This window comes from Cucurbita moschata, unplaced genomic scaffold (assembly GCF_002738365.1).
Source record: "Cucurbita moschata cultivar Rifu unplaced genomic scaffold, Cmos_1.0 Cmo_Scf00014, whole genome shotgun sequence".
Lineage (NCBI taxonomy): Eukaryota > Viridiplantae > Streptophyta > Magnoliopsida > Cucurbitales > Cucurbitaceae > Cucurbita > Cucurbita moschata.
This window is the reverse complement of record NW_019268530.1, coordinates 2080170-2107997: the sequence shown is the minus strand read 5'-3', so window position 1 is coordinate 2107997 and position 27828 is coordinate 2080170. Positions and strand designations below refer to the sequence as shown.

The 27828-nt window shown below is 38.4% G+C and overlaps 7 protein-coding genes across 7 annotated transcripts in view; 3 read left to right on the top strand and 4 right to left on the bottom strand.

Annotated features, from left to right (window-relative positions):
* The window catches only part of LOC111452202 (elongator complex protein 5), an 11970-nt gene extending 5629 nt beyond the window's left edge, over nucleotides 1-6341 (top strand). The window contains exon 10 of the transcript XR_002712107.1: nucleotides 6331-6341. The gene's annotated coding sequence lies outside the window, so the exon portion shown is untranslated. The remainder of the gene's footprint in view (nucleotides 1-6330) is intronic.
* Nucleotides 255-4258, top strand: LOC111452201. The gene is made up of 5 exons (XM_023092791.1): nucleotides 255-1226; nucleotides 1326-1393; nucleotides 1506-3173; nucleotides 3262-3373; nucleotides 3510-4258. The coding sequence occupies exons 1-5, from the start codon at nucleotides 1073-1075 to the stop codon at nucleotides 4130-4132; spliced, it is 2625 nt and encodes an 874-aa protein (XP_022948559.1). The 5' UTR covers nucleotides 255-1072; the 3' UTR covers nucleotides 4133-4258.
* Nucleotides 4320-5256, bottom strand: LOC111452204. Its single transcript, XM_023092796.1, has one exon. It carries the CDS (start codon nucleotides 5130-5132, stop codon nucleotides 4497-4499), a length of 636 nt encoding a protein of 211 aa, XP_022948564.1. The 5' UTR covers nucleotides 5133-5256; the 3' UTR covers nucleotides 4320-4496.
* On the bottom strand, nucleotides 5666-9357 carry LOC111452203 (chloroplastic group IIB intron splicing facilitator CRS2-B, chloroplastic-like). Its single transcript, XM_023092795.1, has 9 exons — nucleotides 9184-9357; nucleotides 8856-9077; nucleotides 8509-8593; nucleotides 8347-8414; nucleotides 7352-7402; nucleotides 7184-7257; nucleotides 6186-6244; nucleotides 6019-6095; nucleotides 5666-5916 (listed from the first exon to the last, which is right to left on the bottom strand). Exons 2-9 carry the CDS (start codon nucleotides 9069-9071, stop codon nucleotides 5800-5802), a joined length of 747 nt encoding a protein of 248 aa, XP_022948563.1. The 5' UTR covers nucleotides 9072-9077; nucleotides 9184-9357; the 3' UTR covers nucleotides 5666-5799.
* A 4217-nt stretch (nucleotides 9358-13574) lies between these two features.
* LOC111452401 (delta(7)-sterol-C5(6)-desaturase-like) lies at nucleotides 13575-16475 on the top strand. Its single transcript, XM_023093102.1, has 3 exons — nucleotides 13575-14055; nucleotides 14575-14880; nucleotides 15875-16475. The coding sequence occupies exons 1-3, from the start codon at nucleotides 13830-13832 to the stop codon at nucleotides 16165-16167; spliced, it is 825 nt and encodes a 274-aa protein (XP_022948870.1). The 5' UTR covers nucleotides 13575-13829; the 3' UTR covers nucleotides 16168-16475.
* A 147-nt stretch (nucleotides 16476-16622) lies between these two features.
* On the bottom strand, nucleotides 16623-20977 carry LOC111452400 (protein ABHD17B-like). Its single transcript, XM_023093100.1, has 5 exons — nucleotides 20314-20977; nucleotides 19777-19813; nucleotides 18153-18389; nucleotides 18035-18082; nucleotides 16623-17303 (listed from the first exon to the last, which is right to left on the bottom strand). Exons 1-5 carry the CDS (start codon nucleotides 20616-20618, stop codon nucleotides 16902-16904), a joined length of 1029 nt encoding a protein of 342 aa, XP_022948868.1. The 5' UTR covers nucleotides 20619-20977; the 3' UTR covers nucleotides 16623-16901.
* Nucleotides 20978-22648: 1671 nt separating this feature from the next.
* Nucleotides 22649-26909, bottom strand: LOC111452399 (LEAF RUST 10 DISEASE-RESISTANCE LOCUS RECEPTOR-LIKE PROTEIN KINASE-like 1.4). Its single transcript, XM_023093099.1, has 5 exons — nucleotides 26080-26909; nucleotides 25281-25319; nucleotides 24885-25208; nucleotides 23041-23939; nucleotides 22649-22951 (listed from the first exon to the last, which is right to left on the bottom strand). Exons 1-5 carry the CDS (start codon nucleotides 26831-26833, stop codon nucleotides 22925-22927), a joined length of 2043 nt encoding a protein of 680 aa, XP_022948867.1. The 5' UTR covers nucleotides 26834-26909; the 3' UTR covers nucleotides 22649-22924.
* Nucleotides 26910-27828: the final 919 nt, after the last annotated feature.

Sequence of the window (27828 nt, the reverse complement as noted above, 5' to 3'; positions counted from 1 at the left end):
TTTTTTTTTTTTTTTTTTTTTTTTTTTTTTTTTTTTTTTTTTTTTTTTTTACTTTTGGATAAAATAACCTTTTTCTTATTTATTTATTATTATTGCTTTTTTTGCAATGTTTATTATTCCCATGGTAAAATAATTCCTCTTCTTTCAGAAAAAGGATACAATTTATGAAATTGAAAATTAAAAAATATAAATACTAAAATAAGCTGAAAAGTATATTTTTATTCTTTTTAATATTATCCGACGTGTCGTCTCTGTAGTTCCACTTCCCCGCGCGTGGCCTTTACAAACGTCCTGCAGCCTCTGCAAATCCCTCTCTCTCTCTCTCTCTCGCTCGATCAGTGCCATCGCCTCGAGCAGCTTCATTTTCTTGGTTATCGTGGTTACACGACGTCGTTCTGGCCGGTTCTATCCCTTTTTTCCGTTTCCGTTTCGCGGTTTTTGTGCTGCTTCCTGTTCTGTTTCCATTTTTCTTCTTTGATTCTCCTTGTGCTCGTTTCTTTGGCTCTGTTAACATTGTGTTGGCTGATTCTGAATTTGTGTTTCTTCCTGGCCTTTGCGTGTCGAAGATGATGTGCCTCCCTGACTCAGAAACTGGGTCAGAACGACTCAGGGGAATTACCGATTGGGGGCTGTTTTTTGTGGTTTTGGCTTTGTCACTTCGTCGTCCTCTACTGTCTGCCTCTTCCACTTTAACTTTCAATTCTCAGTCCACTTTTTGATTTCTCTGAAACTCCCTCCTGCGATTCCTTGTTTTCTTGTCTGCAGGTCCCATTTCTCAATTATTGTACGCCTTTCCATTTTTTCTCTACCTTGTTTCTTTTGCTTTCCTCATAATCTTCCATTTGCTGCTTGTTTTGTATTGTTTCTGTGAACCTGTTTTATTGAGCTACATACCCATTTTTGTACTCCCTTCCTGTTTGAAGGGTTAGAGTGAGTTTTTGGGATTGTTTGAAGAATGAAGAACTTCTTGTATGAACTAGGCCAGGTGGGTTGTGAGATTGAGGAGGGATTTTCTTGGTAGACTGAAGAACATCAAGTCAAGAGCTGGGGGTTCTGACTCTGTTAGAGATTAATGGAAAATACAGGAAGAACATCGTCTTGTTTAGCTATTTCAGAGAAGAAGACACAGAAGCCTGGTGGGTGTATTGGCATTTTCTCCCAGCTCCTTGATTGGAACAGGAGATTGGCTAAGAAAAAGTTCTTCTCCATGAAATTGCTTCCTCCAGGTTATCTTTCTTTGCTCTGTCTAGCAGATACTCAGCTTAAATTTTCCCATTTTGCTTTCTAGCTTGAAGTTTAAACTTGATTCTATTATGTTTCACTAGCTCGTTCAAAACAAGCAACCAAGAAATTCAAAGGAGGTGATAAGATGCTGGCTTCCAAGAATCATTTGGTATTTACTTGTATTCTCAGCCCTTCCTTTTTGATACTTTGTGAAATTATTGTGTTCTTTAGCTTATTTGTTTGCTCTTTTCCCCGGATATCGTGCTGTCGTCGAGAAATAGATCGCCGATGAAAATAGAGGCGGTTTCCCAAATGTCATGAAGAATGGAAACCACTGTACTGATAGAGAGCACAAGAATGAAATGAGAGCACCTGGTCTGGTTGCAAGACTCATGGGGCTTGAATCCATGCCTGTTATGAATCGAGATAGGCCAAAGAAAACTGATTCTTCCAATCCTTGTGATAATGTGGAAAAGAAAATAGTTCGGGATATGAATTTGGGAACCCCCCCAAGTGCTAAAATTGAAGCAAGGCCTCTAAAGCTTCGAAAAACTGGGCTGGAGGAGGGAAAGGTAATGAGACGGATAGGCGCTGAGGTAATGCAGTATAAGAGTGTTATGTCACGATCGAGGAAGCGTCTTCCTCCTCCAAAGTTTCTTTCATCAGCCAAAAGTCCAAGGCTTCCCTCGGGGAGGAACGCCTCGAAAGCATCCCGGTTAATTGACGTTGCTAGTAAAATATTGGAGCCTGGCCTGCTGGCATCAAACAGAGCAAAATCTGCTATCACACTTCCTAAGTCTATGCATTGTTCTCCTAATGAGGTTACATCAAGGGACGTTGGAGTTGTGCTATTGGAAGGTTGTGATTCGTCGAAAACCTTCATCGAACATACGTCGTGTAAAAATTGTTGTACATTGCTGAAACCTCCACCCCTCAGTTCAACTTATGGTAATGCCTGTTTGCAGGAATCAAGGAGTAAAGCAATAACCCTTGAATTACCCCTCCAGCAACAAAGAACACCTCTGATGAAACATAATGAATCTGAGGGCTGTATAATATCCCGTGTCGATTCTGTTGTAGAAAGAATGCCTCTGCACAATGAATCGCCATTCTCATCGTCCAGACCGTCCAGCCAACAATTCAAGCTTGGGAAAAATGAATCATCTATTGTCAAGCATCACAATCGATCTGAAGATCATATGATGTCGGTCAGGGATAGGATGTTACCGAAGTCGAAGTCGAGTATTCCACAGAGCAGAAGAACCACATCGCCTGCAAATGCTGTTGCTGGGACCAAAAATTTTGTTTCATTAAATCGAAATCTTAATGGCTGCAACAGAGGGAAGCTGCCTGCTAAGGTGGAAAATTGTAAGTTTGGCCTAGAAAAGAGGTCTTTGAATGGAGGTGAAGACTTCTCATCTCAGGCAGGTACCTCACCAAGGAAAAGGAGGACTACACACTTAAGTGGGCGAATCGAAAGCAAAGCTTCTGTTGATTCACCTGCTGCAAAACAACGATCCTCTCAGTATGATCAATTGTCTAGATCAAGTTCAAGGCTCGAACGCAAAACTCTCCCTACAAAACAGCCATGTGCCAGTAATAGATTATCAGGTCGTAGAGACGCTGCTGATAGAGTTTGCAAAAGGAACAACGACATTGCTTCGTTCATCATTAATTCGCCCGTTAGGCCGAATACTACAGTTTCAACAGAGATGAATGTGAGTGTGGGAAATGAGAGAAATATGTCTTCCCAAAAGCCATCCTTGTTAGGAGGAGATGCCTTAGATATCCTGGAACAAAAACTAAAGGAACTAACTTCTCAAGGAGATGACGAGTTGATATTGAAGAAACCCGCTTCTATAATCATTCAGGAACTGATAGCTGCCGTAGCAGCTGCTCGGAAAGTTTCTTCGGAGGGTTCTGCTGTCAATATGGATGTAACATCCTGTGTAAGAAGCCTTTCTATTTATCTTATGATTGTTTCCTATATATATTATATGTTGCTAACTATGTTTTCATCTATTTCTGCCTTTCCAGGATGATTCGAATGAAGAAAGGCTCACAAAAACATCCGATGGGCGAGATCGTCTTAGCCCTGGTTCCATTCTCGAAGCTTCGTTCTCGTCCAGTAGCATGGATGAGAGCTCAGGTTAGGTTTGGTATATCAGATAATACAAAACTCACAAGAGTGAAATTATGTTTATCCAAAATGCTAAATCTCCTCTGCTCTTTGTTGCCTCCATGTGACTGAGAATAATTAGTTATGCCATTCCTTTTCATCACAGGATGTAGACTGCCAGCCGAATCCGTTGATTGTTCTATCGATCAGTCGCAACTGTCTGATCCCGAAACCGATCTTTTCGATTCTGCAAACTCTTTGAGCGAGGGGAATGTTGGGAGCGAAAGCTACAACCTTACCGCAGGTAGTAAGGTTGCTCATGCAAACGAGGTTATGCTGAACGCCAAAATTTTATTTGGCAAGGAAGAAGACAACCTTTTCATCGACGAACTGGATACATTCATGTGCGAAACGTGGACGAACTTCAGTGATGTCAACAAGGAGGTAAACCATCAAAGAGGGTTCCTTTTCGACTGCGTGATAGAATACTTCGACTCGAAACATAGCCAGCTCTACTACTGCAGACCCAACACTTGGATAAGAACATCCCCAGCAGCTCCAAACGCAAGAACATTAATCCAGGACATCAAGAAGGAGATCAAAAAATGGGGAGATTTTGTTGGGATGATGACCGATGAGATAGTAGAATGGGAAATGAGTAATTCCGTGGGGAAATGGAGTGATTTTAGCATTGAAGAACTGGAGAGTGGCGCTGACATTGCTGGGGACATACTTAAAATATTGGTTGAGGACACTGTAACAGAGCTTTGGGAGTGCAGAAATGGGTGATTTTGATTGTCTTGGTTTCAATTTTTTGTGTACAAAATGGATTAAGGTTAAAAGTGTTCATTGTTCTTGACTAACCTTGTAAACAGGCTTTGCTAATTGCACAAAACGCCCTAATCTTTGCAGCAATTGTTGTTAATATTTGTTTTGGTTATCATATTAAGATTTAATTGAAGCAAATCTGTTACTGTAATCTTTGCAGCAATTGTTCTTCCCCTCGTTCATTATTTTCACAAATCCAAATTATCCATTACAATAAAAGAATTAAAAATACCCTCAAAATCCAATCAAAGCAACAAAATTTAAAAGAAAGTGGAAGAACATTAACAAAAGCAAATCTTCCCAACCAGTTTTGTTCTTGTTTCTTTCAAATCTGTCTAACACCCAATACAGTCTTCCCTCTCCTTCCACCTCCTCCTCTCTTGTTTTCACCGTTAATGGCGTTTGCCGCCGCAGTAGAAAACCCCTTCAGCTCCTCAAATCCAGCGTAGCTCTTCCTTGCCGCCGCCAACCCTCCGCCCCTTTTCTCCCCTGCACTCGCTGACTTACTCCCCCTCGAATTCGCCGATATCCCTCCAATGTTATTCTTCCCCCACGTCTTCCCTGGCGGGGTCATCTCCATCACCGGCGACAGCCCCGGCGGAGGTCTTCTGTTCTCCTTCCGCAATACAGCAGAGAAATCCGGCACCGATTGCGCTACTGTTGCCGACCTTTTCCGAACGGTCTCTGAACCCACGAATCTCACTTGCTTCTTCGCCGGTGGCGTGGATTTCTCGGGCTGTTCGCCGTCACGGTACATGGCGTTTCTCAATCGGAGCTTGGATTCTCTAAGCTCTGCGTAGGCTCTGTACCTTGGTCCTCTTTCCATGGAAAAAGTCTCCGCAGTGAGCTGGAGAGGAAAGTAGTGGTGGGTGGCGGAGTTCTGGTGGAGGAGGAGGGATCTGGGGTCGATGGAATGAAAGGAGAGATGGGTTTGGGACTGATGATCGAAATTGTCCGCCATTGTTGAGGGTTGAGGAAGCTCTGTGTGTGTTTTTGTTTGAATGAAGTGAAGAGGGAAGAGATGATTAAAAGGTAAGTCTTTTGTGAGGTTTGAAAAAAGGGTAACTCGGTTCCTCAACGGTCTGAAATAGAGAGAGGGAAAAGATCCTGTGCTTTCGATTCTACTTTACAATACTTCTCTAACGTTCTTCTCGTTCAGATGGGGTCCCACTTTTCAGAATTTTTGGTCAAAGTTTGAATCTTGATTGGTTCAGAGATGATAGGAACCTTGAATTTTTCTTTTTTTTAAAAAAAATAAATACTTTTAAAAAAAATTTGAAAATTTAAAGTAAATATTTGGAGCTACTAAATTTAGTATTAAACATTATTGATAAAAAGTTATCAATGAAAATATATCTAGTGGGGTATACGGTGTCATCTTAATATATAAGTTATATGTAACTCGAGTATAATTAGATTAAGATAATATACCTTATTCTTAATATTATAGGTTCAAATCTTTACGGTCGATGCAACCAAGATTTCATATTCATAAGATCATCAATACCCCCGACCTTCATTTTGTCTATTTCATTTCTGATTTTCTCGTGTACATCGATGAACAGTCAATCATTCTATTAGCTTATTACATATGATCAAAACTCGAACAATTTTATTTTCCCATAGGATCAAACCTTGTGATACTTGTATTTCTGGGTCAAGTTGAATCTGTCGACTCCTTTGCTGAATCCTTTCAGTGCAAGGGTTCTCACTGCCTCAACCCCTTGTTCTAGTGCTGCATCGATCTGTTTGGTAGTCCGATTCGTTTATTTTAAATATGATGATATGGAAACCGAATTCGAAAAAGGGGAAAAAGTACTATCCGAGTTACGAAGGCGACTACTCACCTGTTTTCGCTCAACTGAACTGAACTTCTGCAGGAGAAAAGCTTTGATGTCCATAGTCCCAGGTGGGTTCCCAATTCCTAGATAAAAACATGAGTAATGTAGTTTTTTACACTTCCTGAAGTAGAAACTTAACGAACCTTCGAATTAATGTTAACAAAAATACGTACCGATGCATAACCGAGGAAACTCACGTCGGCCATCCAGATGTCCCATTACACTCTTCACCCTGTGCAACTAGAGAAATCAATAACAGCTTTTTATGCACATGCTGCCATAAATTTCTCAACAATAATGAAAGCCTACCAAGTTAAGTGACGAGAAAAAAAATGCATGTGTCATCCTCCTAACTAGAAATTACCAATATGAAACACGAGCATCAAGTATTCAATGGGAAGAAGTGAGGTATTGGATGAGAAACATGCGGTGTTTGATCCTAGGTTAAGGTGGCCATCACGGATTGAACTCATTGTGTAACAGCCCAAGCCCACCGCTAGTAGATATTGTCTTCTTTGGACTTTCCCTTTCGGGCTTCTCCTCATGGTTTTTATAACACGTCTGCTAGGGAGAGGTTTCCACACCTTATAAAGAATGTTTTGTTCTCCTCCTGAACCGATGTGGGATCTCACAATCCACCCCCTTTCAAAGCCTAGCGTCCTTGCTAGCACACCGCCTCATGTCCCCCCACTCCCTAGAGCTCAGTCTCCTTGCTGGCACATCACCTGGTGTCTATCTCTAATACCATTTGTAATGGCCTAAGCCCACCGCTAGCAGATATTGTCCTCTTTAAGCTTTCCCTTGAGGGGAGTCTACTAGAGGGAGGTTTCCACACTCTTATAAAGAATGCTTCGTTCTTCTCTCCAACCGATGTGGGATCTCACATATTCCCTCTCATTTCTTTACTATTCCCATGGCTCTACCACTAGGCCAACGCACGATAGTCTTCAAGAAGTACTTTCTTATGAAGCACTTTAAATACTCCTTTCTCTTTTTCCAAACATACTTTTAATTTTATGTTTTCCAAACATGATGATTTTTAATAGGGAGTCTTTTCAGTCATAACCAAACCATGTCAAGATTAGAAAAATTGAAAGCAAGTATGAATTAAAACTAGAAAGAAAAAAAGAAAGAACAAGGTGAAATCTAAACTAATATTTCATCGATATACCCATTATGATGGCCGTGGCCTCCCTTTGGCTGGAGCCTAAGAACGCCATTTGGCAAGCTCATTTCATCATAAACCTACAATGGTAAGTGTATACAGATACTTCCATTACAATCTAATCATTTTGTACGCTAACAAATGAGGATTGCAAAGAGATATTGCAACTTATACCAACAAGATGTGACGTAAAGGTATTTGATAATGTACAGCAAGAGGTCCAACCTATACAAATTTAAACAGAAAGTGAGGTGAAGAGATAACTGTCTCAATATTATGAAAAAAATGATTCAACTAATGAATGAAAGATTCATAGAAGATATATAATTGACAAATTAACAATTGGAAACGTAAGAAGGGATCATCGATATGCAGGGTTCATAGGACACTCATGACTAAAAGATAGAGTTAGCCAGTGAACAGGATGGTTTCTAATTCTACAATATTATAGCATCCTCTAACGGCAAATACGCATCTCTAGGGCAATCAACGGGTAATTAGAAAAATGAAAAATCTTAGTATCTCCAGGACATCTGTAACGGCTCAGTCCACCGCTAGCCGTTATTGTCCTCTTTTAGCTTTCCCTTCAAGGACTTCCCCTCAAAGTTTTAAAATGCGTCTATTAGGGAAAGGTTTCCACATCCTTCTAAGGAATGCTTTGTTCCCCTCTCCAACCGATGTGGGATCTCACAATCTACCCCATTGGAGACCCAGCGTCCTCGCTAGCACACTGCCTAGTGTCTGGCTTTGATACCGTTTGTAACGGCCCAAGCCCAACGCTAGCAGATATTGTCCTCGTTGGACTTTCTCTTCAAGGTTTTAAAACGCGTCCTACTAAGGAGAGGTTTCCACACCCTTATAAGGAATGTTTCATTCCCTTCTTCAACCAACGTGGGATCTCCCAACATCATCACTATGAAATCCTACCGTCGGTTAACTTTGTGTTTCTCTCTAACTGCAGCATAGATACTGTGTCATTTTTTCGAAGGAAAACAAAAGAAATATCCATAGGAATTTAGGATCATGCAAGAACCTCAATGAACATCATATCCTTTGCTTCAAACTAAGTTTTCATACTTAAACTAGGGAAATAAACAAACCAACAGTCTACTCTATCCTGTATGGCATGTGTATTGAACAAAAGAAAATTAAAGAGACGAGTGACAAACCGATTCTCCACAGAAATTCATGTAAGTCTGAGGCTTTGCCAACAGAATTGGTACTTCTCCGATTGAACCTGCACTGATCATTCAAGAAAACTCAACGAACTTCAAATCTACCAGTATATGGAAATCCAATTCAATAACAAAAAGGGAGGAACAAAGGCCAACCTATTCCAATCAAGGCTTTGGATTGTATTGTGTTCATCAAAATGCCCTGCGCCTGAGCAATGCTATCGATCATGTCAAAACCAACCTAAACAGGACAACCCCAAGAGTCACTAAGTGCCATTGCACATTAAGAGTGAAGAGTTTGGTAAGACTTTTTAGAATGACAAAACTACTACTAGCCAATACTACATAACAAAATTCATTTCGAAAAATTTGAAGAACACTCTAGTAAGGCTTCCTACCAAAAGTGCTAGAAAAATATGCTTAATTGGGAGGCACTACTATCAAATTCCATTCCAAAATCACTCTAAAAGTTCAGTACAATGACTTAAAGAACGTTTGATTACATTGTGCCGAGTCCCATGGTACTTATTCCCTGGGTTACCCAGTCCAACAATAAGCCAAGGAGTATACTCCACTTTAACGCCATTATCATTATCTGGCAATGAAGCTCGTACAGAAAGCCTCGTCGGAACCAGACGCTTTGGGAATCTAGAAGGGAAATGGGCAATGCTCGAATTGGAAAATAAGCAAACACTTGGGACCGATGCTGCATATAACATTGAAACCTAAAACAAAATTGAGAAAACCCATACAGAATCGTGTTATTTCATTGAATTTCTCCGGGCGAAGCGAAGCAAATTTTAGGAAATCGAAGAAGATAAAAAACTGAACCTGCGCGTAAATTGGATGGTTTGGTTGAAAGAGGAGTTGATTTGGGTGAACAGTAGCAGCTGTGGACGCTGTTAATGGCGTAGAAGAAGAAGACACCCTATCGTATTGTTCCGGAGGCTATTCTGGAAATTCAGCTGGGAAGCATTCGGGAAGGAGGGCGTTTCTGAATGGGTAATTAAAAATAAATAAATAAATAAACAAATAAACCGCGCTAAATTAATAAAAATATTATTCATTTTTTATTATCTAAAAAATATATTTCAACTTTTAAGTTTCTTTAAAATTTTAAAAAAAATACATTTAATATTAATTTTGGATAATTTCTTTTAAATTTTTATTTAACCTCCTTAAATTTTTTTAAATAAAAATAAAAATACTCATGAACTTTTACTTTTTTATTTTTACTTCGGAGTGTATAATTGACTTGACCTCCTCACTCACACACACGAGTCTTCACTTCATGGACGACGATAGCTCTAATAACTATAAATTTGCATAAAAATGTAGTGGTTGAACTATACGCTTTATCGAAAATTGACACTAAAGAATTTGATAACAAAAATAAGATGTAAATATGAGATAAAAGTTAGAAAAATTAAATTCTATATTTTGAAAATTTATCTTCGGGGTAAAAAAATATGTTTGAAGTTTTCTCATGCATCTCATTTGAAGCTACGTGTGAGATCCCACATTAGTTGGGGGGAGAACGAAGCATTTTTTATAAGAGAGTGAAAATCTCTCATTAGTAGACGTGTTTTAAAAACCTTGAAGGGAAGTTCGAAAAGAAAAGTCCAAAGAAGATGATATCTACTAGTGGTGGACTTGTGTTGTTACAAATGATATTAGAGGTAGACACCAAACAATGTTCTACTGGGGAGGATGAATCCCGAAGGGGGTGAATTAGGGTGTCCCACATCAATTGAAGAAGGGAACATGTGCCAGTGAGAACGCTGGACCCTGAAAGGAGGGTGGATTATGAGATCCCACATCGGTTTAGGAGGAAAACAAAACATTTTTTATAAAAATGTGAAAATCTCTCCCTACGAACAGAGGCTCAACAATTTATTTATGGGAATGATGAAGTTGAAGAGTTGAATACACTGTCTTAATTAATGATAATGCATTGGGTTGAGCGATGATAAAGAATGTGAGCACTAAAGTAGAAATCATATGATTGAAAAGATTATAGTAAAATAAAATGTAAAATTGAGGGTCGATCATGTGCCCAAAAACTATAGAAATAAAATAACCAAAAGCTTTATTAGTGGAGAGTGCATGCATTTGACAGCCATTACCATGACAGGCAACGAAAATAATAATAATGATGATGATGATAATAATAATAATAATAACACCAAAAGGAGGCATTTAATTATTATTTTGTCATAAATTATCCAAAAAAGAATTTTATTTTTTTTATTAAAAATAAAAAAACCTGTTTTGGAAAATGAAAAAAATAAATGAGTGTGTCCTTTTCTTGCCGTTTGTAGGCATTGAATAAAATATGATATCAATTACATTTATTTAATTTTTAATTTCTGATGTTCATACCTTTGAACTTTTTGAAATTAAAAATTAGAAAATGTATCTGTCTTTTTTTTTATTTAATTTTAAAAAAAAAACTAATATTTTAGCCCTCCATGGAAGAACTTCTAATCTTCTAATTCATAAAATATTATTTTAAATTTATATAATTTTAATAAAAATCAATTAATTTGGACAAAACAATCCAACCAAAACTACGTAAATGTTAAGAGGTGAACGAGACCCAAAAGAGATATCGCTGAGATATTATTTGTAGCATCTCAACATTGGTAAAAACTAGCTAAAATATCGAGAAATCGTCTATGATTGAGACACTATCTTGATTACAATTAGAAAAACCGTATAGAGACCATTGAGACATTCCCTTATCTTAATAGTGCGACAAGGTGTACGTACACGTGAGTTTACTTTGATTGCTACAAACAAGAAAGAGATTTTACTTAAAGTACAACGTTTTGACGCTATTACGATCCCTATGCTTATGTTGTGACCTGCGACATTGTATTAGCCCAAGCCTACTACTAATAGATATATAGTCCATTTTGGCCTATAGTTCAAAACGCATCTACGAAAGAGAGATTTCCACACATTTGTAAGAAATAATTCGTTCCCTTCTCTAACCGATGTGAAATCTCATAATCCACCCCCTTGGTAGTCCATTGTACTTGCTGGCACACCATCTGGTGTCTGATACCATTTGTAACAACCCAAAGTCCACCAGTAGTAGATATTATCCGTCTCTTTTAGAGATGGTTGCCATCAGGTAGAGATATTATCATAACGTATCATCATCATCAACTTAACAGTTTTAAAATGCGTCTGTTAGGGAGACGTGTCTACACCCTCTAAAAAATATTTCGTAATCCTCTCCAACCGACGTGGGATCTCATGGGTCTATAGTTCAAAACATTAGTCCATATAAACATTACTCCATACAAATAGATTAAAATAGATTGTAGGTTATACATGCATTGTTGTATTTGATGTAAAGGTAGGTGATTAAATTAAAATATTTGCAAATTTTAGAGAATAAAAAATTTAATTTTTAAGAACTAAAATTAAAAATAATTTGGTTGGTGGGGGATGCCTTTTGATTTGCACATCCAATGTGATTCGAAGGATTATGGATCCAATAATAGTTGCGTTTTTGACCAATCAGAGACAAGCTGGCTTTAACCTTTTTTTTTTTTTTTTTTTTTTCCTCTTTATTTCTTTATTTATTGCCACTTAAATTATTAATTAAAATGTTATGGCATTTCATCATGTCATAAAAATTAATAATAAAAATCATCATGTCACCCTCAAACCAAATTAATCAAAGTTTATCTTTAAGCTTCGTATAAAATATTTGTTTAGTGTATATATTAAATTTATTTTGTTTCACTTTTTATTCTCTAAATTTTTAATTCGCGAAAAAAAAATTAATTCTGATTATTGTCGATAATTTTGTACATTATCGAATAATTATCTAATTTCTGTGATCGCTTAATTTTATATAACTAAATATAAATTTTGTTAGGAGTCAAATGCTTATTTAATTCTTGAATATTAAAATTTTAGACAAATTACCATAGTTTGCATAACTTGTATTTAAAACACTACAACCGACCTCTGTGCGCTCCTTCTCCTCACTATGCACCTACTATTGACAACCATCTCAACGGATTACTACTAGAGGTGGTCGTCTGAAATGGTCAATGATGGTGGTCATACAAGGATGTTGATTGAAACTGGTTACTGGCGATAGGTGTGTGATGGCCGCCGATGGTGAGTGATGTATGGATAATGGTCTCTGATAATAGGCGGTAGTAGCATAGGGTTATTAAGTATCGAAAATTATTAATTTTAAAATACGACATCTCTTTCGGAATATCTTTGTCATATGCAAAACTACCTTGATATTGATGGAGAAGTTTTACCTAAACACTTTTTAACCTTTGTCAAAACCATCTTAATATTGATCGAGAAATTTTACCTAATCACATTAAAACTACATCTAACCCAAAAGGAGTTAGTGTTGCTGTTTAATCAAATTGTGAACAACATTCAATACTCGAGTAAGTGATCTTAGTGTTGGAGTAGGAAAATGCATTCATATGTAATATGTTTCATAATTGGTGGAATTTAATTTTCATGACTGTTCTTAGGACTCTACTTTCTCTTTTGAATAGGGATGGAAGTATAATATTTCTCTATACACAGTTCACGCATGTGTTCATGAACATGAACCCACTAGTGAACTCGTTAACGTGCCCTCTAGGACTAATGACATAGTATACACCCACATTGCTGAAAATCAACGAAAAAGTAAGGAGCACGAATTTCGTTAATATAAAATTTGTAGGTTTATCCAATTTTACTTAGGATGCAAGTGACAATGACAAGACTTTGTGTGGGATTTTCGTGTTCTTTCTTGATCGTTCTTATTTTTTTCTCCTAAATTTCTGCAAGGATTTGACGTTAACATGTGGACTTCCAAACCCTTCAAGTTCCAGCGCCTGTTTTATCGTTTTCTTTCGATCCAAGTTTGACTTTCCAAAATCCTCCAAACAAAAAACGCTTTTTTTTGTTGTTGTTCCTCAAATAAGAACAAAAAATAAACACAAACACTAAAGAAAAAGGGTTTAATTTGAAGTAAATCGAAAATCCCACATACCCATTTCGAGTAATAATTTGTAATAGCTCAGACAATGGGTGGCAGCCGCCCACAGTGTGGCGCAACAGCGAAACAAGACGAAAAAACAAAAGCGAGTCCCCTGAAAAAGGAAACCCACAAATTACCGTATAAAAAAGAGCTGAAAAAGGTTGAATTAGCGAGTGAATTTTGAAGGCACACAAATGGGACATCCATTTCAAATAAAGGGTCGGCTCTGGTTTGGTCTGGCTGGTCTGGCTGGTCTGGTCCGGTCCTACCCATTGGCAGAGTGTTTACCAACTGATCTTTCTTTCATCAATCTAAGCGGCACAGCCACTTTTTCGGTTATAAATTCTCACACCCTTTTCGATTCCAACTCAGTCTCTATCTATCTTCCTCTGCCTTTGATTTCACTGTTTTTCCTCTGGTTTTTCCACTCGCCGGAGTTGGGCTGATTCCGACGGCCATGGGCGGCAGACCGCCATATTTGGAGCTCTTTCTGGAGGAGACTAGTTTGTACAACCGCATTGTTTTGGGAACCATTTTTCCTGACTTTGTTTTGGACCCATTTCCTCATATTCTTCAAACATGGCTTAGAAACTGCATTGGTGGATTCCTAATTTACTTCTTCTCTGGCTTTCTTTGGTGCTTCTTCATCTATTACTGGAAGCGAAATGTCTATGTTCCTAAAGGTATTTGCCTTTATTGTTCCTATATCTCAACTGCCTCATTAATGAGTTCTAATTCTAGTCATTTGGGTTCTCTTATTTCATTTTGTTCTTCGTTTCAGCAATGAATTCTGTCATTGGAGAAAATCTGGATATGTATTTCTTTTAATTTCAGCCACTGTTCTTCAGATTCATAGAACTGAATCCTTCAACTCTGGATATTGCATGCTATATTTGATTCATTTTGTGCTACTGCAAGGCTTTGATTCAGATCAAATTGAGATATCTTTGTTGGGGCTGTTCTTTTTTTTCCTTCTGAGATGCTAGTGGTTCTGGTCTTTTCCATGATTATGATTTATTTGTGCAAGTTTTTGTTCTAAGAAGAACTGTAATAACCATTAGAATTGCTACTTAAAGAGGGTAGTTTAGCTCTACAAATGGATGATTCTGCTACTCATGATGAACATATATGTCTAACCAAAAGTTATGTGTCACAGCTCAATGCTTGTATGATTGTTTGACCTGTTGGACACTTGATTGCAGATTCTATTCCATCAAATAAGTTGATGCTGTTGCAGATTCATGCAACAGTCAAGGCCATGCCATTGTACTGTGTCCTTCCGACGTTTTCTGAATACGTGGTAGAACACGATTGGACGAGATGCTATCCGAGGGTATTTGATGTGGGATGGCTTGCCTATGCCTTCCATGTAACTACTTATCTTACGTTTGTAGAGTTTTCTATTTATTGGATGCATAGGGCACTCCATGATGTAAAGCCTCTTTACAAGTATCTTCATGCTAAGCATCATATGTACAACAAGAAAGCTACTCTCTCACCCTTTGCTGGTAACTTCTTAACTTACTATCTCAATTTTTGCAACATCTAATTCATGTCAAATATACTTCTTTGATGTCATTCTTGTTTGATTTCCTTAAGATGTGTTAAATGAAGCCGAAATACAAACCGATCTCGATACAGAACTGTTTCCCAAAATATCTCTTACAAACAAAAACTAACCCATACTTACACAAGGAAAACATATGCTTAGCGTTAAGTTGCTGTTGTTAACTGTTAGGACAGTAGTAGGTATTGAATCTAGCCGATATAGTCCATTTTGTGGTTTTCCTTCTTAGCTTCCCCTTGAGATTTTAAAACGCGTTTGCTAGAGAGAAGTTTCCACGTACTTATAAGGAATGCTTCGTTTCCCTCTCCAACCAATGTGGGATCTCACCATCCAACGTCCTCGCTAGCACACCACCCAGTAACTTTCTCACCATCCATCTCCCTTGGGGGCCATCCGGTAACTTTCTCTGATACCATTTGTAACAGCTCAAGTCTATCATTAGCCGATATTGTCCTCTTTGGGTTTTCCCTTCTAGGCATCGGTTTTTTAAAACGCGTTTGCTAGGGAGAGGTTTCTTCGTTCCCCTCTCCGACCAATGTGAGATCTCACATTTTGTTTCCTTAAAACCATGAGTTTTTGAAAAATGCCAATTGAAAACGATATTGATCTAGCGTGAACATCAGGAGTGACTACTCGCCTCCATAGGACTTACTCGAGCCACACGAACTTGACTTTTGATGTGCTCTTCTTATATCATTTTGGCATTTATCTTTGCGGAAAACTCTTCCTTATATCGACTAAATAGAGCTCGTTTTAGCGACAAAGACTGCAAGTTTTATATCGAATGCATTGCTTCATTTTGACAGAAACTTCAGAATCTGTTCAGCTTGAGTTGATTAGAGAAATACAGCTATTGTTCTCTTAGAATGAAAAAGTTCTTTGGTTGTTTCTCATGAATGGAAAATTATGTGATAAATGGTCTGTTTGTATGACAGGACTAGCATTTCACCCGGTGGATGGGATATTGCAGGCAATACCTCACTTGTTCGCTCTGTTTCTCGTTCCAATCCATTTTAGAACACATATCATGCTGCTGTTTTTTGAGGTGGTATGGACAACAAACATTCACGATTGCATCCACGCACAAATGTGGCCAGTCATGGGTGCTGGCTACCACACCCTTCATCATACAAGATACCGCTACAATTATGGTCATTACTCCATATGGATGGATTGGATGTTTGGGACGCTTCTTGACCCAATGGATACACAACACAAGTTGTCATGATCGGTTGCTTCAACACATTATAGCTTTTGTTGATTCTTTGTGTTCAATGTAAATCAAGTTGGTCATGTCTGTACAAGTCACAAGACACTCTCTGACTTCACAACATCGTCAAATTTAACATCTTACGAATTACCTTGACAGCCAAATGTAGTAAAGCCAGACAGTTGTCCCATACAATTAGTCGAGATGATAGCTTCATCGAACGAGTGTTTCAGGCGTTGTACCTGTTTCTACATTGCAAGAGAGAAATGAAGCACTACCAAAAGCAAGTTGGAATGAGAGACATTGACAACTTGCTTTTTCTTTTACTTTTTTTCCCATTTCTATAATAAAAGGTATAGGCAATGTCCATAACAGTCTAGAGCTGCCATTGTTCCTCCTTCAATAATAAAAGGTATTCATTCACTTTGATTGCAACAAAAATAAGTCGACCCCACCTCCCAAAACATCTCAACTACGACAGGAAATGCTTAAAGTTAGCAACAGGGAATTGAACTGTTCATCATGGTACATCAACATTTCAGCCTCAAGATCAGCAAAAACTGCAAAGCTTTTGCTCTTATCTAGTTTCTGTTTGTACAAAAGGAATATAAATGAAAAGAAAATACATAAAGGTGAAAAAGGGGAAAGAAAAACAGAATCACACACAATTGGTACATTGCTGGTAGAATGGATGCATCAATGTAGAAGGAACACAGTTTAGCTTATTTTGAGATGAATTTCAATGTAATTGATTACCAAACAAGCCCCTTTCGTTTCCTAAACCTATCAACACGATCGGTGCTCATTCGAGATTTCTCAGGCTTGTTTACTTTTTTGGACTTCTCAAGCCGACTATCTAAACTGTTCCGGGAAACTTCTGGAAGATCAGCAGCCAATTCGAACGTATCTGAAGGCCCAGTTTCGGACGGTTTTTTCTGACTGTCGATTTCTACTTTAGCTTTCTCAAAAGCATTTGTTGATGCTTTTGATTTTCCAAGTGACTGTACAAATTTCTTTAAATGTTTGATGAACTCAGGGTAGAGCTCAAGGTTGCAGTGCCCACCTCCACTTAGCCATAGAGGTTCATATTTTTGGTTGCAAAGATCCCAGAGCTGCTTTCCATGGGACCAATCAACAACTTCATCAGCTGTCCCCTGCTAGACAAACACATTAGGTTAGTAGTCTATTCTTTCTGCCTATTATTTGAAACCATTAAGTCTGTGACCATTGCAGTGGAGATGGGATGGTTAACAAAATTATTTGATAAGAAAAGATATTGCACAATCAAGAATATGGGCCCTATATGAAAGCTATGTGCAGCCCTGTTGCAACCCCCTTATCCCCAAGACCACCTAAATAATGTTAGATTGATTGCTTGCATCCCCTGATAAAGTTCTATTCATGTGAAGCTATGAACTACAAACTCTTTAGTTTCTAGACCTGCGTTAGATGTTCCAACACTTGTTAACAAAATGTACAAATTGAATACGAGTTCCAGGTGTCAAACACTGAGCATAAATTCTCGTGGTTTTGCTTTTGGATTACAAAGGCCTCATTCTAATGGAGATAGTATTCCTTATTTATAAACTTGTGATCAGTCCCCTTGATGTGGGGCTCCTTTCCCAACACCATAAAGCCTCCCTTGAGGCCTATGGATCTCTCAGGTCAACACACTGCATCCGTATCTCATGTTTGTGTGTATTCTTCTTTGATGTGTCCTATAAATTCAAGTTACACGATTGCTTCTAATTTCGTATACATACATGTTTGTGTCAAACGAACTGCCGTAAAGCAAAATTGCATAGATTTAACCTTTGTAATCATGCTCAGTTCTATACGTACATGAGAGAGATGAGATGTTTAAACGAGAGGACAGTTCACTTACATGTATGATTAAAACAGGACAGTTCACCAAACCAATCTTGTCGATGTTCTGAACATGGAAGCAGAACAATAAGATATCATATGAACTAAACGAGTGATAACAAAGTAGTGTGACATACCTTGTAGATATCAAACCAATAAGTCCGTTTGACAGGGTATAATACCCTCAGTCCAGATAAGATTGGGCTATGTAAAACTACACCTCTCAAGTTTGATAATCGAGACGCAAGATCAAGTGTAGGGCCGCTGCCAACAGATTGACCGTATAATATTAGTTGTTCATCATTTACCCCATACTTCTCCTTGAGGCATTTATATGCAGCATCAATGTCGGCATATGTGTTACATTCAGTTGGCTGTATCAAAAGAAAGTTGTATAAGATGTTACCAAGGATTATTGAAGGGCAAAACTCAGCAGTCATCAAAACGACAATCTCAGTAAATAACCTAAGCCAAAGCGAAGTCATATACACAAGTATAATGCTTTAAATTTAAAACATATATTTTTCGGGTTCTCATATTCATTGTAGTGTTGGATTTCTTGGCTATCGCCGGACCTTCTTTGGAGTTCAAACTTCCTTGGTTTGACTCGTTGGACTCCACGAGAATAAAAGCATCTTCATGGTTCTCACACTCCAAGCTTTTTGATATTTTTTCTTTACCAGATATCCTTCGCGCATAGCGGAGCAATGTCCAATACACCCGCAACTCCCATCATATGAAATGGGTTCAATGTCCAATTATGAAATCCTTGGAAAAAGAGGATGAATCGAAATATAGCTGCTACACCAAAACTACCAGACTAACCTAGTGGATAAATACACAGAAACAAAAACAGCAATTGGGCCCGAGAATGCGATGCATTTATTTCTCCTACGCAACTTCTGTTATCATCAGATTTCTCTCCTTTGTGGAGTTGATATCTTTTGAAGAAGTGGATCAAGATCCCCCTCATGTTGTCTGCGAAGGACACATCAATGCAGACGCAACACCAAGGACGTATGCCACTAGGTATGATCCTAAGTATTCATCTTCCCCTCCAAAGAGAGGAAAAAATTGAGGCCCTCAAGATGGGAGAAGGGGAATAAGGGATGAGAAATAACGACCAACATGAGAAGTCCTCCAGTGGGTTAGGCTCAACCCGAACAACCTCGCTTCCTAGAAAACCCCTCCTATAAGAAACATTAGAACGAGCCCACCACCTCCAAAGACTCATGATGAGTAAGAGGACAATAAAGCATTGGAACGAATGCAACCTCCTCTCAAATAAGTGACAAAGCTGCGGGGACAACTCACAAAGAGGCTTATCAGCCACCCACCTATCCTCCTAAAAATAAATATCAAACCTATCCCCAACGGAGCCAACAAGGGAAGCACAAAGTAACGGTCCAAAGCATTAGATTCCCTGAAGAACAAGCACAATTATTTTGCCAGCAAAGCCTCATTTCGAAGTTTCATGTTATGTTACCAATGCCTAAGCCTCCATCAGCTTCAAAAAAGATCTCCCACCTTACCATGTGTGATCCCCAACCCTCCTCAACTTCTTCCCTCGGGAAATGATAGGAATCTGACTTAGCACTGACTGAATCAAGGTGATACTCCCTCGGGAGGGGTAAAAACATTTGGACTTTGCTGGCTAATATGCACACAAATGCATACCCTAATATAAACGAGCACCAAAACTTGTAACATGAATATACATATATTTTACAAACTAGAAAAGGAAAGGAAAAGGTACACTACCTTTCCAGTTGATTGCCCATAGCCAGAATAATCATACCTGCATAAAATACAAGTAAAGGTTGATAAACCAATTTGCAAATAGTAAGCAATATCATTCCCAAAGTTCCAAAAGATTTCTAGCAAACCTCCTTTGCAAATCACTGCCTTACAGTATTCAAACTCCTACACCATAAACTTATCCATTGTATAAAATGATCAAGTCAAGCAGATAAGAAATGAGTTGTAATCCATCCCCCTTAGCTGCATCTCTGCTAGTACAACTAAACACATACAGTTCTCATCCAAATATGTTCATGCCGCCTTTGTAGAGAACCATTTCGTTCTTATTTGAACTGAGTTGAAATTTTTGAAATCCCCACTATAAATGAACTATACCACTTCCAAATTAAGAAAGGGAGAGATTCCTCAACGAAGTAACGACAAATCTACTAAATTAAGCAGTACCCACATTGAAACTAGCAGAAATTAGCGGGGGGTGGAATGCCCTAGGTGCAACTAATTTCAACGAACAAGCATAAAAAGAAAAGGGAAAATTACCCCATAAGATTAACACGAAGCCGAACGCTCAATTCAACGAAAAGCTCATACATCTGCCCCAAATCAGCAGCATTTCCATGGGAATAAAGCAGAGTACCAGAAGCTTTGGGGTGTTTAACATGAACAGCCACAATATCATTCCCTCGACGAGTTCGAAGACGAAGAACATCAACATCGTCACGTCTCGGAATCTCAGGAATGTAAAGACGACCATCGTGGGATTCATCCGCAACTACAGTGTAAGACGGTGGAGTGGGCGGGAAGAAGGCGAATTTAGCGGCGATTGAAGAAGTGACTCCCCCCATTTTGCTCTTCTTCTCATCAGAGGCCGCGGAATCATAAAGAAAGCCGCCAATAACCGCCACCCCTTTAAGAAATCCGAAGCGAAATGAAAAACCCAAGTCAGATCCTTAAGGTTTAGCTCTGAAAAATCACGGAGAAAGGGAAAGAAGAGTTGGAGATGAAGGGGGAATTTGGAATTTGGAATTTGGTTTCCACTAATCCAAAAAAAGAGGAACAGTGGAGCCAAAGTGGACAGAAAGAGAGTCGGAAAAGTAAGATGACAAAAAAGAGAGAAAGGGTAGTGGCGCGTAATGACATACGACGGCGCGTGGAGGGAAAATCAGTACATGTTGAAGTTGAGAAAAAAAAAACTTGGTCAGCGAATAGACAGAGATATTATTTAGTACATCGCATCTCTATTAAGATTCACGGTATCTCGTTACCGTTATCTTAACGGAATAGGTGCGGGGCCCACTTATCCTCCACCCGTTTTCTCTCTGGGCCCTACTTTTTCTTTTTTTAATAAACTTTAATAAAAATTAAATTAGATATTATTATTAGGATTAACATATAATAAATAATAATAATAAAAGAAAACAATAGTGAGGTGGCATTAGGGTGGACATTCCCCATATTTCTATTGGTTGGTGGAAGACATATAGAAGTGGAGTTGTGGGGACCAAAAAGTAATTTCTTTTTTCTTTTTTATCATTTCCATTATTATTTTTAGGATAATTGATGTTGACTATCGTAATTTATTATTTTTCATTAAATAAAAGAATATTTATGATATCATATTAAATTTTTTTATTTAAATGTTGGTATTTATCTATATATATAGACTTGACATCGACTTTATCATTAATGTGAATAATAAATATTTCTAGTCATTGATATTTGAACAATATTTTTGTCCATATTCATATTTAAATATTTGTTAAAATTTTCATATATCCATAAAAATATATATTTATGTTAAAAGTAAGCTTTGAATTACTATGTTATATTATTTTTAATATTTATTATGCATATTAATTAATCGTAGTGGTAAATTTATAGACAATTTGTAGGTGTTTGACTTTTTGACTTTTATAAATGAAACATTTTTATTAAATCCTTCATTTATTTAAATCAGAATATCCTTTAAAAAAATTAAGTTATTTAAAAGGTTCTTGTATCAAATAAGTTTATAAATTATTAATTTTTTTTATCAATTATTAACAAATTTAAATTTAAAATTTTATGGATTTAGTAGATAAAAAATTTGAAGTTTAAAAACAAAAAAAAATCTAATTTAATGAATTTGTTCCGTAAAATAATTTTATTCCATTATGTTAAATTTAAATTTAAATTAGAGTTTAGCCTATATTGTCAACTTTAATCGGTTATGGTTTTAAGGTTTTAAAATGCGGGTAGAAGTTTCCACACAAGAAATGTTTGTTTCTCCTCTCTTGTGGGCCTAGCTTTTTGCTGGCACACCTCCCAAACACCTCCCAATTTTTTGCTCCAATCAAGGTGAGATTTCACAATTTACCTCCTTGTGGGCATAGCTTCTCGCTGGCACACCTCTCGATTTTTGGCTTCAACCGATGTGGGATCTCTTCTATCTCCTTGTGGGCACCTCCCGATTTTTGCACAATCTACCTCCTTGTGGGCATAGCTTCTCGCTGGCACACCTCTCGATTTTTGGCTTCAACCGATGTGGGATCTCTTCTATCTCCTTGTGGGCACCTCCCGATTTTTGGCTCCAATCGACATGGGATTTCACAATCTACCTTCTTGTGGGCCTAGCCTTTTCGCTGGCACACCTCTCGATTTTTGTCTGATACCATTTGTAACCGTTCAAACTCACAACTAGCAGATGTTGTCCGTTTTAGTTTGTTCAATTTCACAATGAACTTTCATAGGTTCTAAAAATCTCCGCTTAAGCAGAAAAATGATGAAGAAGCGAAGGATAAAGATTATATTTGTGGTTCTCGTCTCAACCCCACCGTTTATATACATATGTATTGAAAATTAGACTTATAAATTCATAGACCGAACACAAACTCAGTATAAGAAAGTATATCTTTTATTAACACCAAAATTTACAGAGAAAAAGCTCAGTACACTAATGAACTATATGGACGATTCTCTGTTATTTTCTATCATGACTGATGGGAAGATCTGAATCTATGTGCAAGAAAACTATCAAATCATTTACAGGTATACGAAAAGGAGCTAATTTCCATCAGAAACACCCTTTTTCAGCATCTGCAATCTGTCCTTCAGCTTCTTTCTCTTGAATAGTTACAAAAAGTAAGCCAAAAATGGCTGTTTTCTGGTGATATTAAGCTGTTCTGTTCAAACCCTTCATCTGTTCATCAAAACAAAAGGAGCTCTTAGAGACAATTCTAAGCCAACAACAAACAGTAAAGCAAAGAATCAAGAGAAAAATGTGGTAACCCATTTATCTGTTACTGCTCCAGAATCTGGCGAAAGCAGAGATGATGCATTCCTTAAAAGCCGCACATTATCAGACCCTATATCCAACACCTCTGCCTTGCGAGCAGCCAGTTCTTCATGCTCTATTTCTCTTAGAACTTCCACTACTTCGTCCATGGAAGGCCGCATATCCCGTGATTGTTGAAGACATTGCACCGCCAACTCTGCCACTGATGTTATCATACACCTTACTGCATAATCCCTCTCAAACCCAAGCTCTGGATCTACCAAGTCATGTAAAGCATGTTTTTTGATTCTATCTATGCCCATGTTCGCCAAATTGATGTCATTTCTATTCCTGTCGGTGTCGACTGCTTGCAACGACGATATAAGCTCGATCAAAACGACTCCGAAGCTATACACGTCGCTCTTGTCGGTAACTTGGTAGCATTGGTAATACTCAGGATCAACGTAGCCGGGTGTTCCTTGTGGAGCAGTTGAAACATGAGTGACATGAAGGGGGAATAACCGTGAGAGGCCGAAATCCGCCACTTTTACTTTGAAGTTGTTGTCTAGGAGAATGTTGTTGGTTTTGACGTCGCGATGAATGATGTCTTTGCGGTGGAGGTAAGCTAGTGCATTGGCAGTCTCTATAGCAATCTTCAGCCGAACTGACCAACTGAGCAGACCTGAATTTGCTCGTTTTCCATGTAGATGGTCTGCCACTGTTCCATTGGGAATGTATTCATATACTAGGATAAGTTCCTGACTATGTCTTGATGTGCATCCGTAAAGCTTTACGAGGTTCTGGTGTTGCAATTGTGATAGAATCTCGATTTCATTCATGAACTGCTCGACTCGTTTACTATTGTTTTCGTATAAGCACTTCACTGCAACGATCCGTCCATCCTTGAGGGTTCCTGATAAACAATCAAACAAATATATTAAGTAACGTGACCGTGAGATCTCACATCAGTTGGGGAGGAGAACGAAACATCCTTTATAAGGGTGTGGAAACCTCTCCCTAACAGACGCGTTTTAAAAATCTTAAGGAAAGCTCAAAAGGGAAAGCCGAATGACGACAATATCTGTTAGCAGTGGACTTGAGCCGTTACAAATAGTATCAGAGCCAGACACTGGGCGATATGTCAACAAGGAAGCTAAGCCCCGAAAGGGGATGGACACGAGGAAGTGTGCCAGGAAAGACGCTGGGCCTCGAAAGGAGGTGAATTGAGGGGTTCCACATTGATTGGAGGATGGAATGAGTGCCAGTGAGAACGTTGGGCCCTGAAGGGGGATTGATTGTGAGATCCCACGTTGGTTGGGAAGAAGAACGAAACATCATTTATAAGGGTATGGAAACCTCTCCCTAGCAGACGCGTTTTAAAAATCTTGAGGGAAGCCCGAAAGGGAAAGCCCAAAGAAAACAATATCTACCAGCGGTGGACTTGAGTCGTTACAAATGGTATCTGTGCCAGACACCGGACGACATGTCAGTGAGGAGGCTAAGCCCTGAAGGGGGTGGACACGAGGCAGTATGCCAGCAAGGACGCTGGGCCCCAAAGAACGGTGAACTAGGGGTCCCACATCGATTGGAGAATGGAACGAGTGCCAGCGAGGATGCTGAGTCCTGAAAGGGAGTAGATTGTGAGATCCCACATAGGTTGGCGAGGAGAACGGAACATCATTTGTAAGGATGTGGAAACCTCTCCCTAACAGACACGTTTTAAAAACCTTGAGGGAAGTCCGAAAAAGAAAGCTCAAAGAGAACAATATCGTCTAACGTGGCCTTGGGACGTTACAATAGCAAGGGAGCATTCAAACTAAAGCTCTTAAGAGCATAAACAACACAAACATGTCCTCACCCGAGTAAACAGTGCCATAGCCTCCATCTCCAAGCTCCCTAGAAGGGTCAAAATTATGAGTAGCTTCCTCAAGTTCGGCATAGGTGAAGAGCTGAGCTCCAAAGTAGGAGCTCCCATTCCCATGATCAGATCTAGCATAAGGATAAGACAGAGTACTATTAGAACGAAACGTGGAGGGAGCCAGAGTGCCTGCGCTTGAAGGAGGCGAAGGAAGATCTTGGGTTTTCAACTTCTTCAGGACATGTGTTTTCTTTCGTTGTTTAATGCAGAAGACACAGCATCCCAAGCACAAGCCTAATACAGCTGCCCCACCAACAGAAAGGCCTGGACATGCCAACTAACATCAGTTCATCTTCAAGTTCATGTACACACAAATGTGTAACAAGCAATTCATACCTATAATCAGGGATGTGTTGTTAGAGTCATCACTCCCACCTATGGCACAACATCCAAAACTTAGTCAGTTCAAACTTACACCAAACGATGGTCTGAATAAACATAAAAAAAAATCACATCCGTTGGAGAGAGGAACGAAACATTTTTTATAATTTTTTATAAAAGTGTAGAAACATCTCACTAACAGAGATACGTAACGGGTCAAGACGAACAATATTTACCGGTGTTGGATTTGAGTTGTTACATGAAGAAGATAAAACCTAATTTAATAAATGTGTTTATAATATACTTAAAAATATTTCTAATTCTTAATATAATCTATTTTTTAATTTAACAAAAATGAAATAATTTTATAAGATAGAAATATTTTGCTTATATTTGTTCATCCCTCCCTAACTCTATAATAATATATATTTAATTATTATAAAGTATTAGTAAAAATATTACTAATTTACAATAATTAGATATATTTAGGATATTCCTATAGAATATTTAATTTCCATAAAATGAGATGATATTTTTTTATTAAATAAAAAAAGTAATTAATTTAAAATTTTATTAAACCTAAAAAAAGATAAATTAAGCTAATATTCTTAAAGAAAAAAACAAAAATTAATTAAAATGAATATACGTTTTGTTTTATTTTATTTTATTTTATTTTATTTTATTTTAAATCCCCATTTTTTTAAATTTTCTGGCCGGCGGAGTATTTATTGGGAAGTTGAAGGCGAAAAGGTCAGACAGAGCAAAATCCGGTTGAGGAAGATCCAGTCAAAGGATTCGAATTAGGGCTGCGTACCTGGAGAAGACGACGGACTTCCTCCGGCCGGCGTACTCTGACAAGCTCCGTTATCATTATAAGCACCGTGGCGACAATAGCAAGTCGTCTGATTCAAACTCCAATCGTAACCGCAAACGCCGTTGGACTCTTCACAAATTCCACATCCGCCGCTATCCTTCTTCAATCTCACCTCAAATCCCTCTTTAATGGCCTTCAATATCTCAGAAGAGTTCACCAAATCGCTCACCTGCGGGAAAGAATCCAAGGAAACCGGCACGATTACGCTCACATTACAGAGACTAGAAGCGACGGGATTCAACTGAATGAGGCCGAATTCATAATCAGGACAGGTAAATTGTCCGGCAACTGGAGAGGTGGAGCAATAGAGCAAGGTAATGTTTCGATAATTAGGAATCGTATCGAAGAGATTGTAATCGATTGTGGTGTTGATGAATTTGCTAGGGCAGAGATCGTCCATGTAATCGTCTCTGGCGATGGTGAGTCTTAGGGAATCGTTTACGCTGCTGAATTTTAGAATCTGGTATTTGATCTCCTTTATTACGATCGTCGTATTTCCTCCTTCGCAGGTCAATTTCAGCGCCGGATGGCCGCAGTCTGCGGGCCTTTGGTCGCCCCAGAACGGGAAGCCGACGTCGGTGATATTGCCGCAGTTGAAGCGATTGGTGCAGGAATCAAATGGATTCCCGAAGACGAGGAAAAGATGGGCAAAGGAAAAGAGCAGAAGGAAGGAGGGAATTGGGGAATGATCCATTGAAGAACAGAGAAGAGAAGAGGGAGTCTGAATTTGATGGAGAATTTGTTGTTTTGTTACATTGGAGAAGGAGGGAGGAGGAGGTATTGGACTCTCTGAAAGTTGACTTGGTACAAAATTTGGGGGAAAAAATACACTCAATCAATTAAGAAATTGAATTTTTGATTGGTTATGTTATGTGGAAATGTGAAATTTAATCATATTTAGAGGAATATTATACTTAGAAAATTTAATCATATGTACACATATATGTATATAGTCCCCTAATGCCTTCTCGGAGTAGGGTAATTGCCTCTAAGGCCATTGTGAGATCCTATACCGATCGAAGAGGGAAACTAAACATTCTTTATAAGAGTTGTAAAGGTGTGGAAACCTCTCCCTATCAGAAACTCGTGAGACGTTAACGGGTTAAAACATACGATATTTGCTAGTGGTGGGTTTGGGCTGAGCTATTACAGATGGTATTAGAGAGCCCGAAGACCTTGGGTCTCCAAGGAAGGTAGATTGTGAGCGGCATTGGCATTTCCTTCGGTGACTGCATTATGCTGGTGCAGGGCGAGTGGGTAAATAGCTTCTTAAGTCTTGCATCTTGAGCTTTTTGACCTTTGACTGTCGAATCGCTATTTTCGTGTAAGTTATCGTCTTATCCTACATGGGATGCGAATGACACTTGGAAATTTCCTCTGTGTCTTCGACTTTACCTTCCCATGGATGATAATGATAATAACAAGCGTGATATAGCACACAATCTTCCTATTAAGTCTTGCTGTACCTGACCCTTGCTGTACCTGACCGTATCTTGTTTTTATCATAGCAAATTGTGTTCTTTTTGTATAGGAGAATTATGCCAGTTTCTGTGTAATATACATTGCTTATTACCCACAAAACCTCTTACCCGGAATAGGAAAGAAAGAGGCTTTCCCCATATTTATTGTGAATTAATATTAGAGAGAACGAATCTTTATAAGGCAGTGGAAATCTCTCACTATCGAATG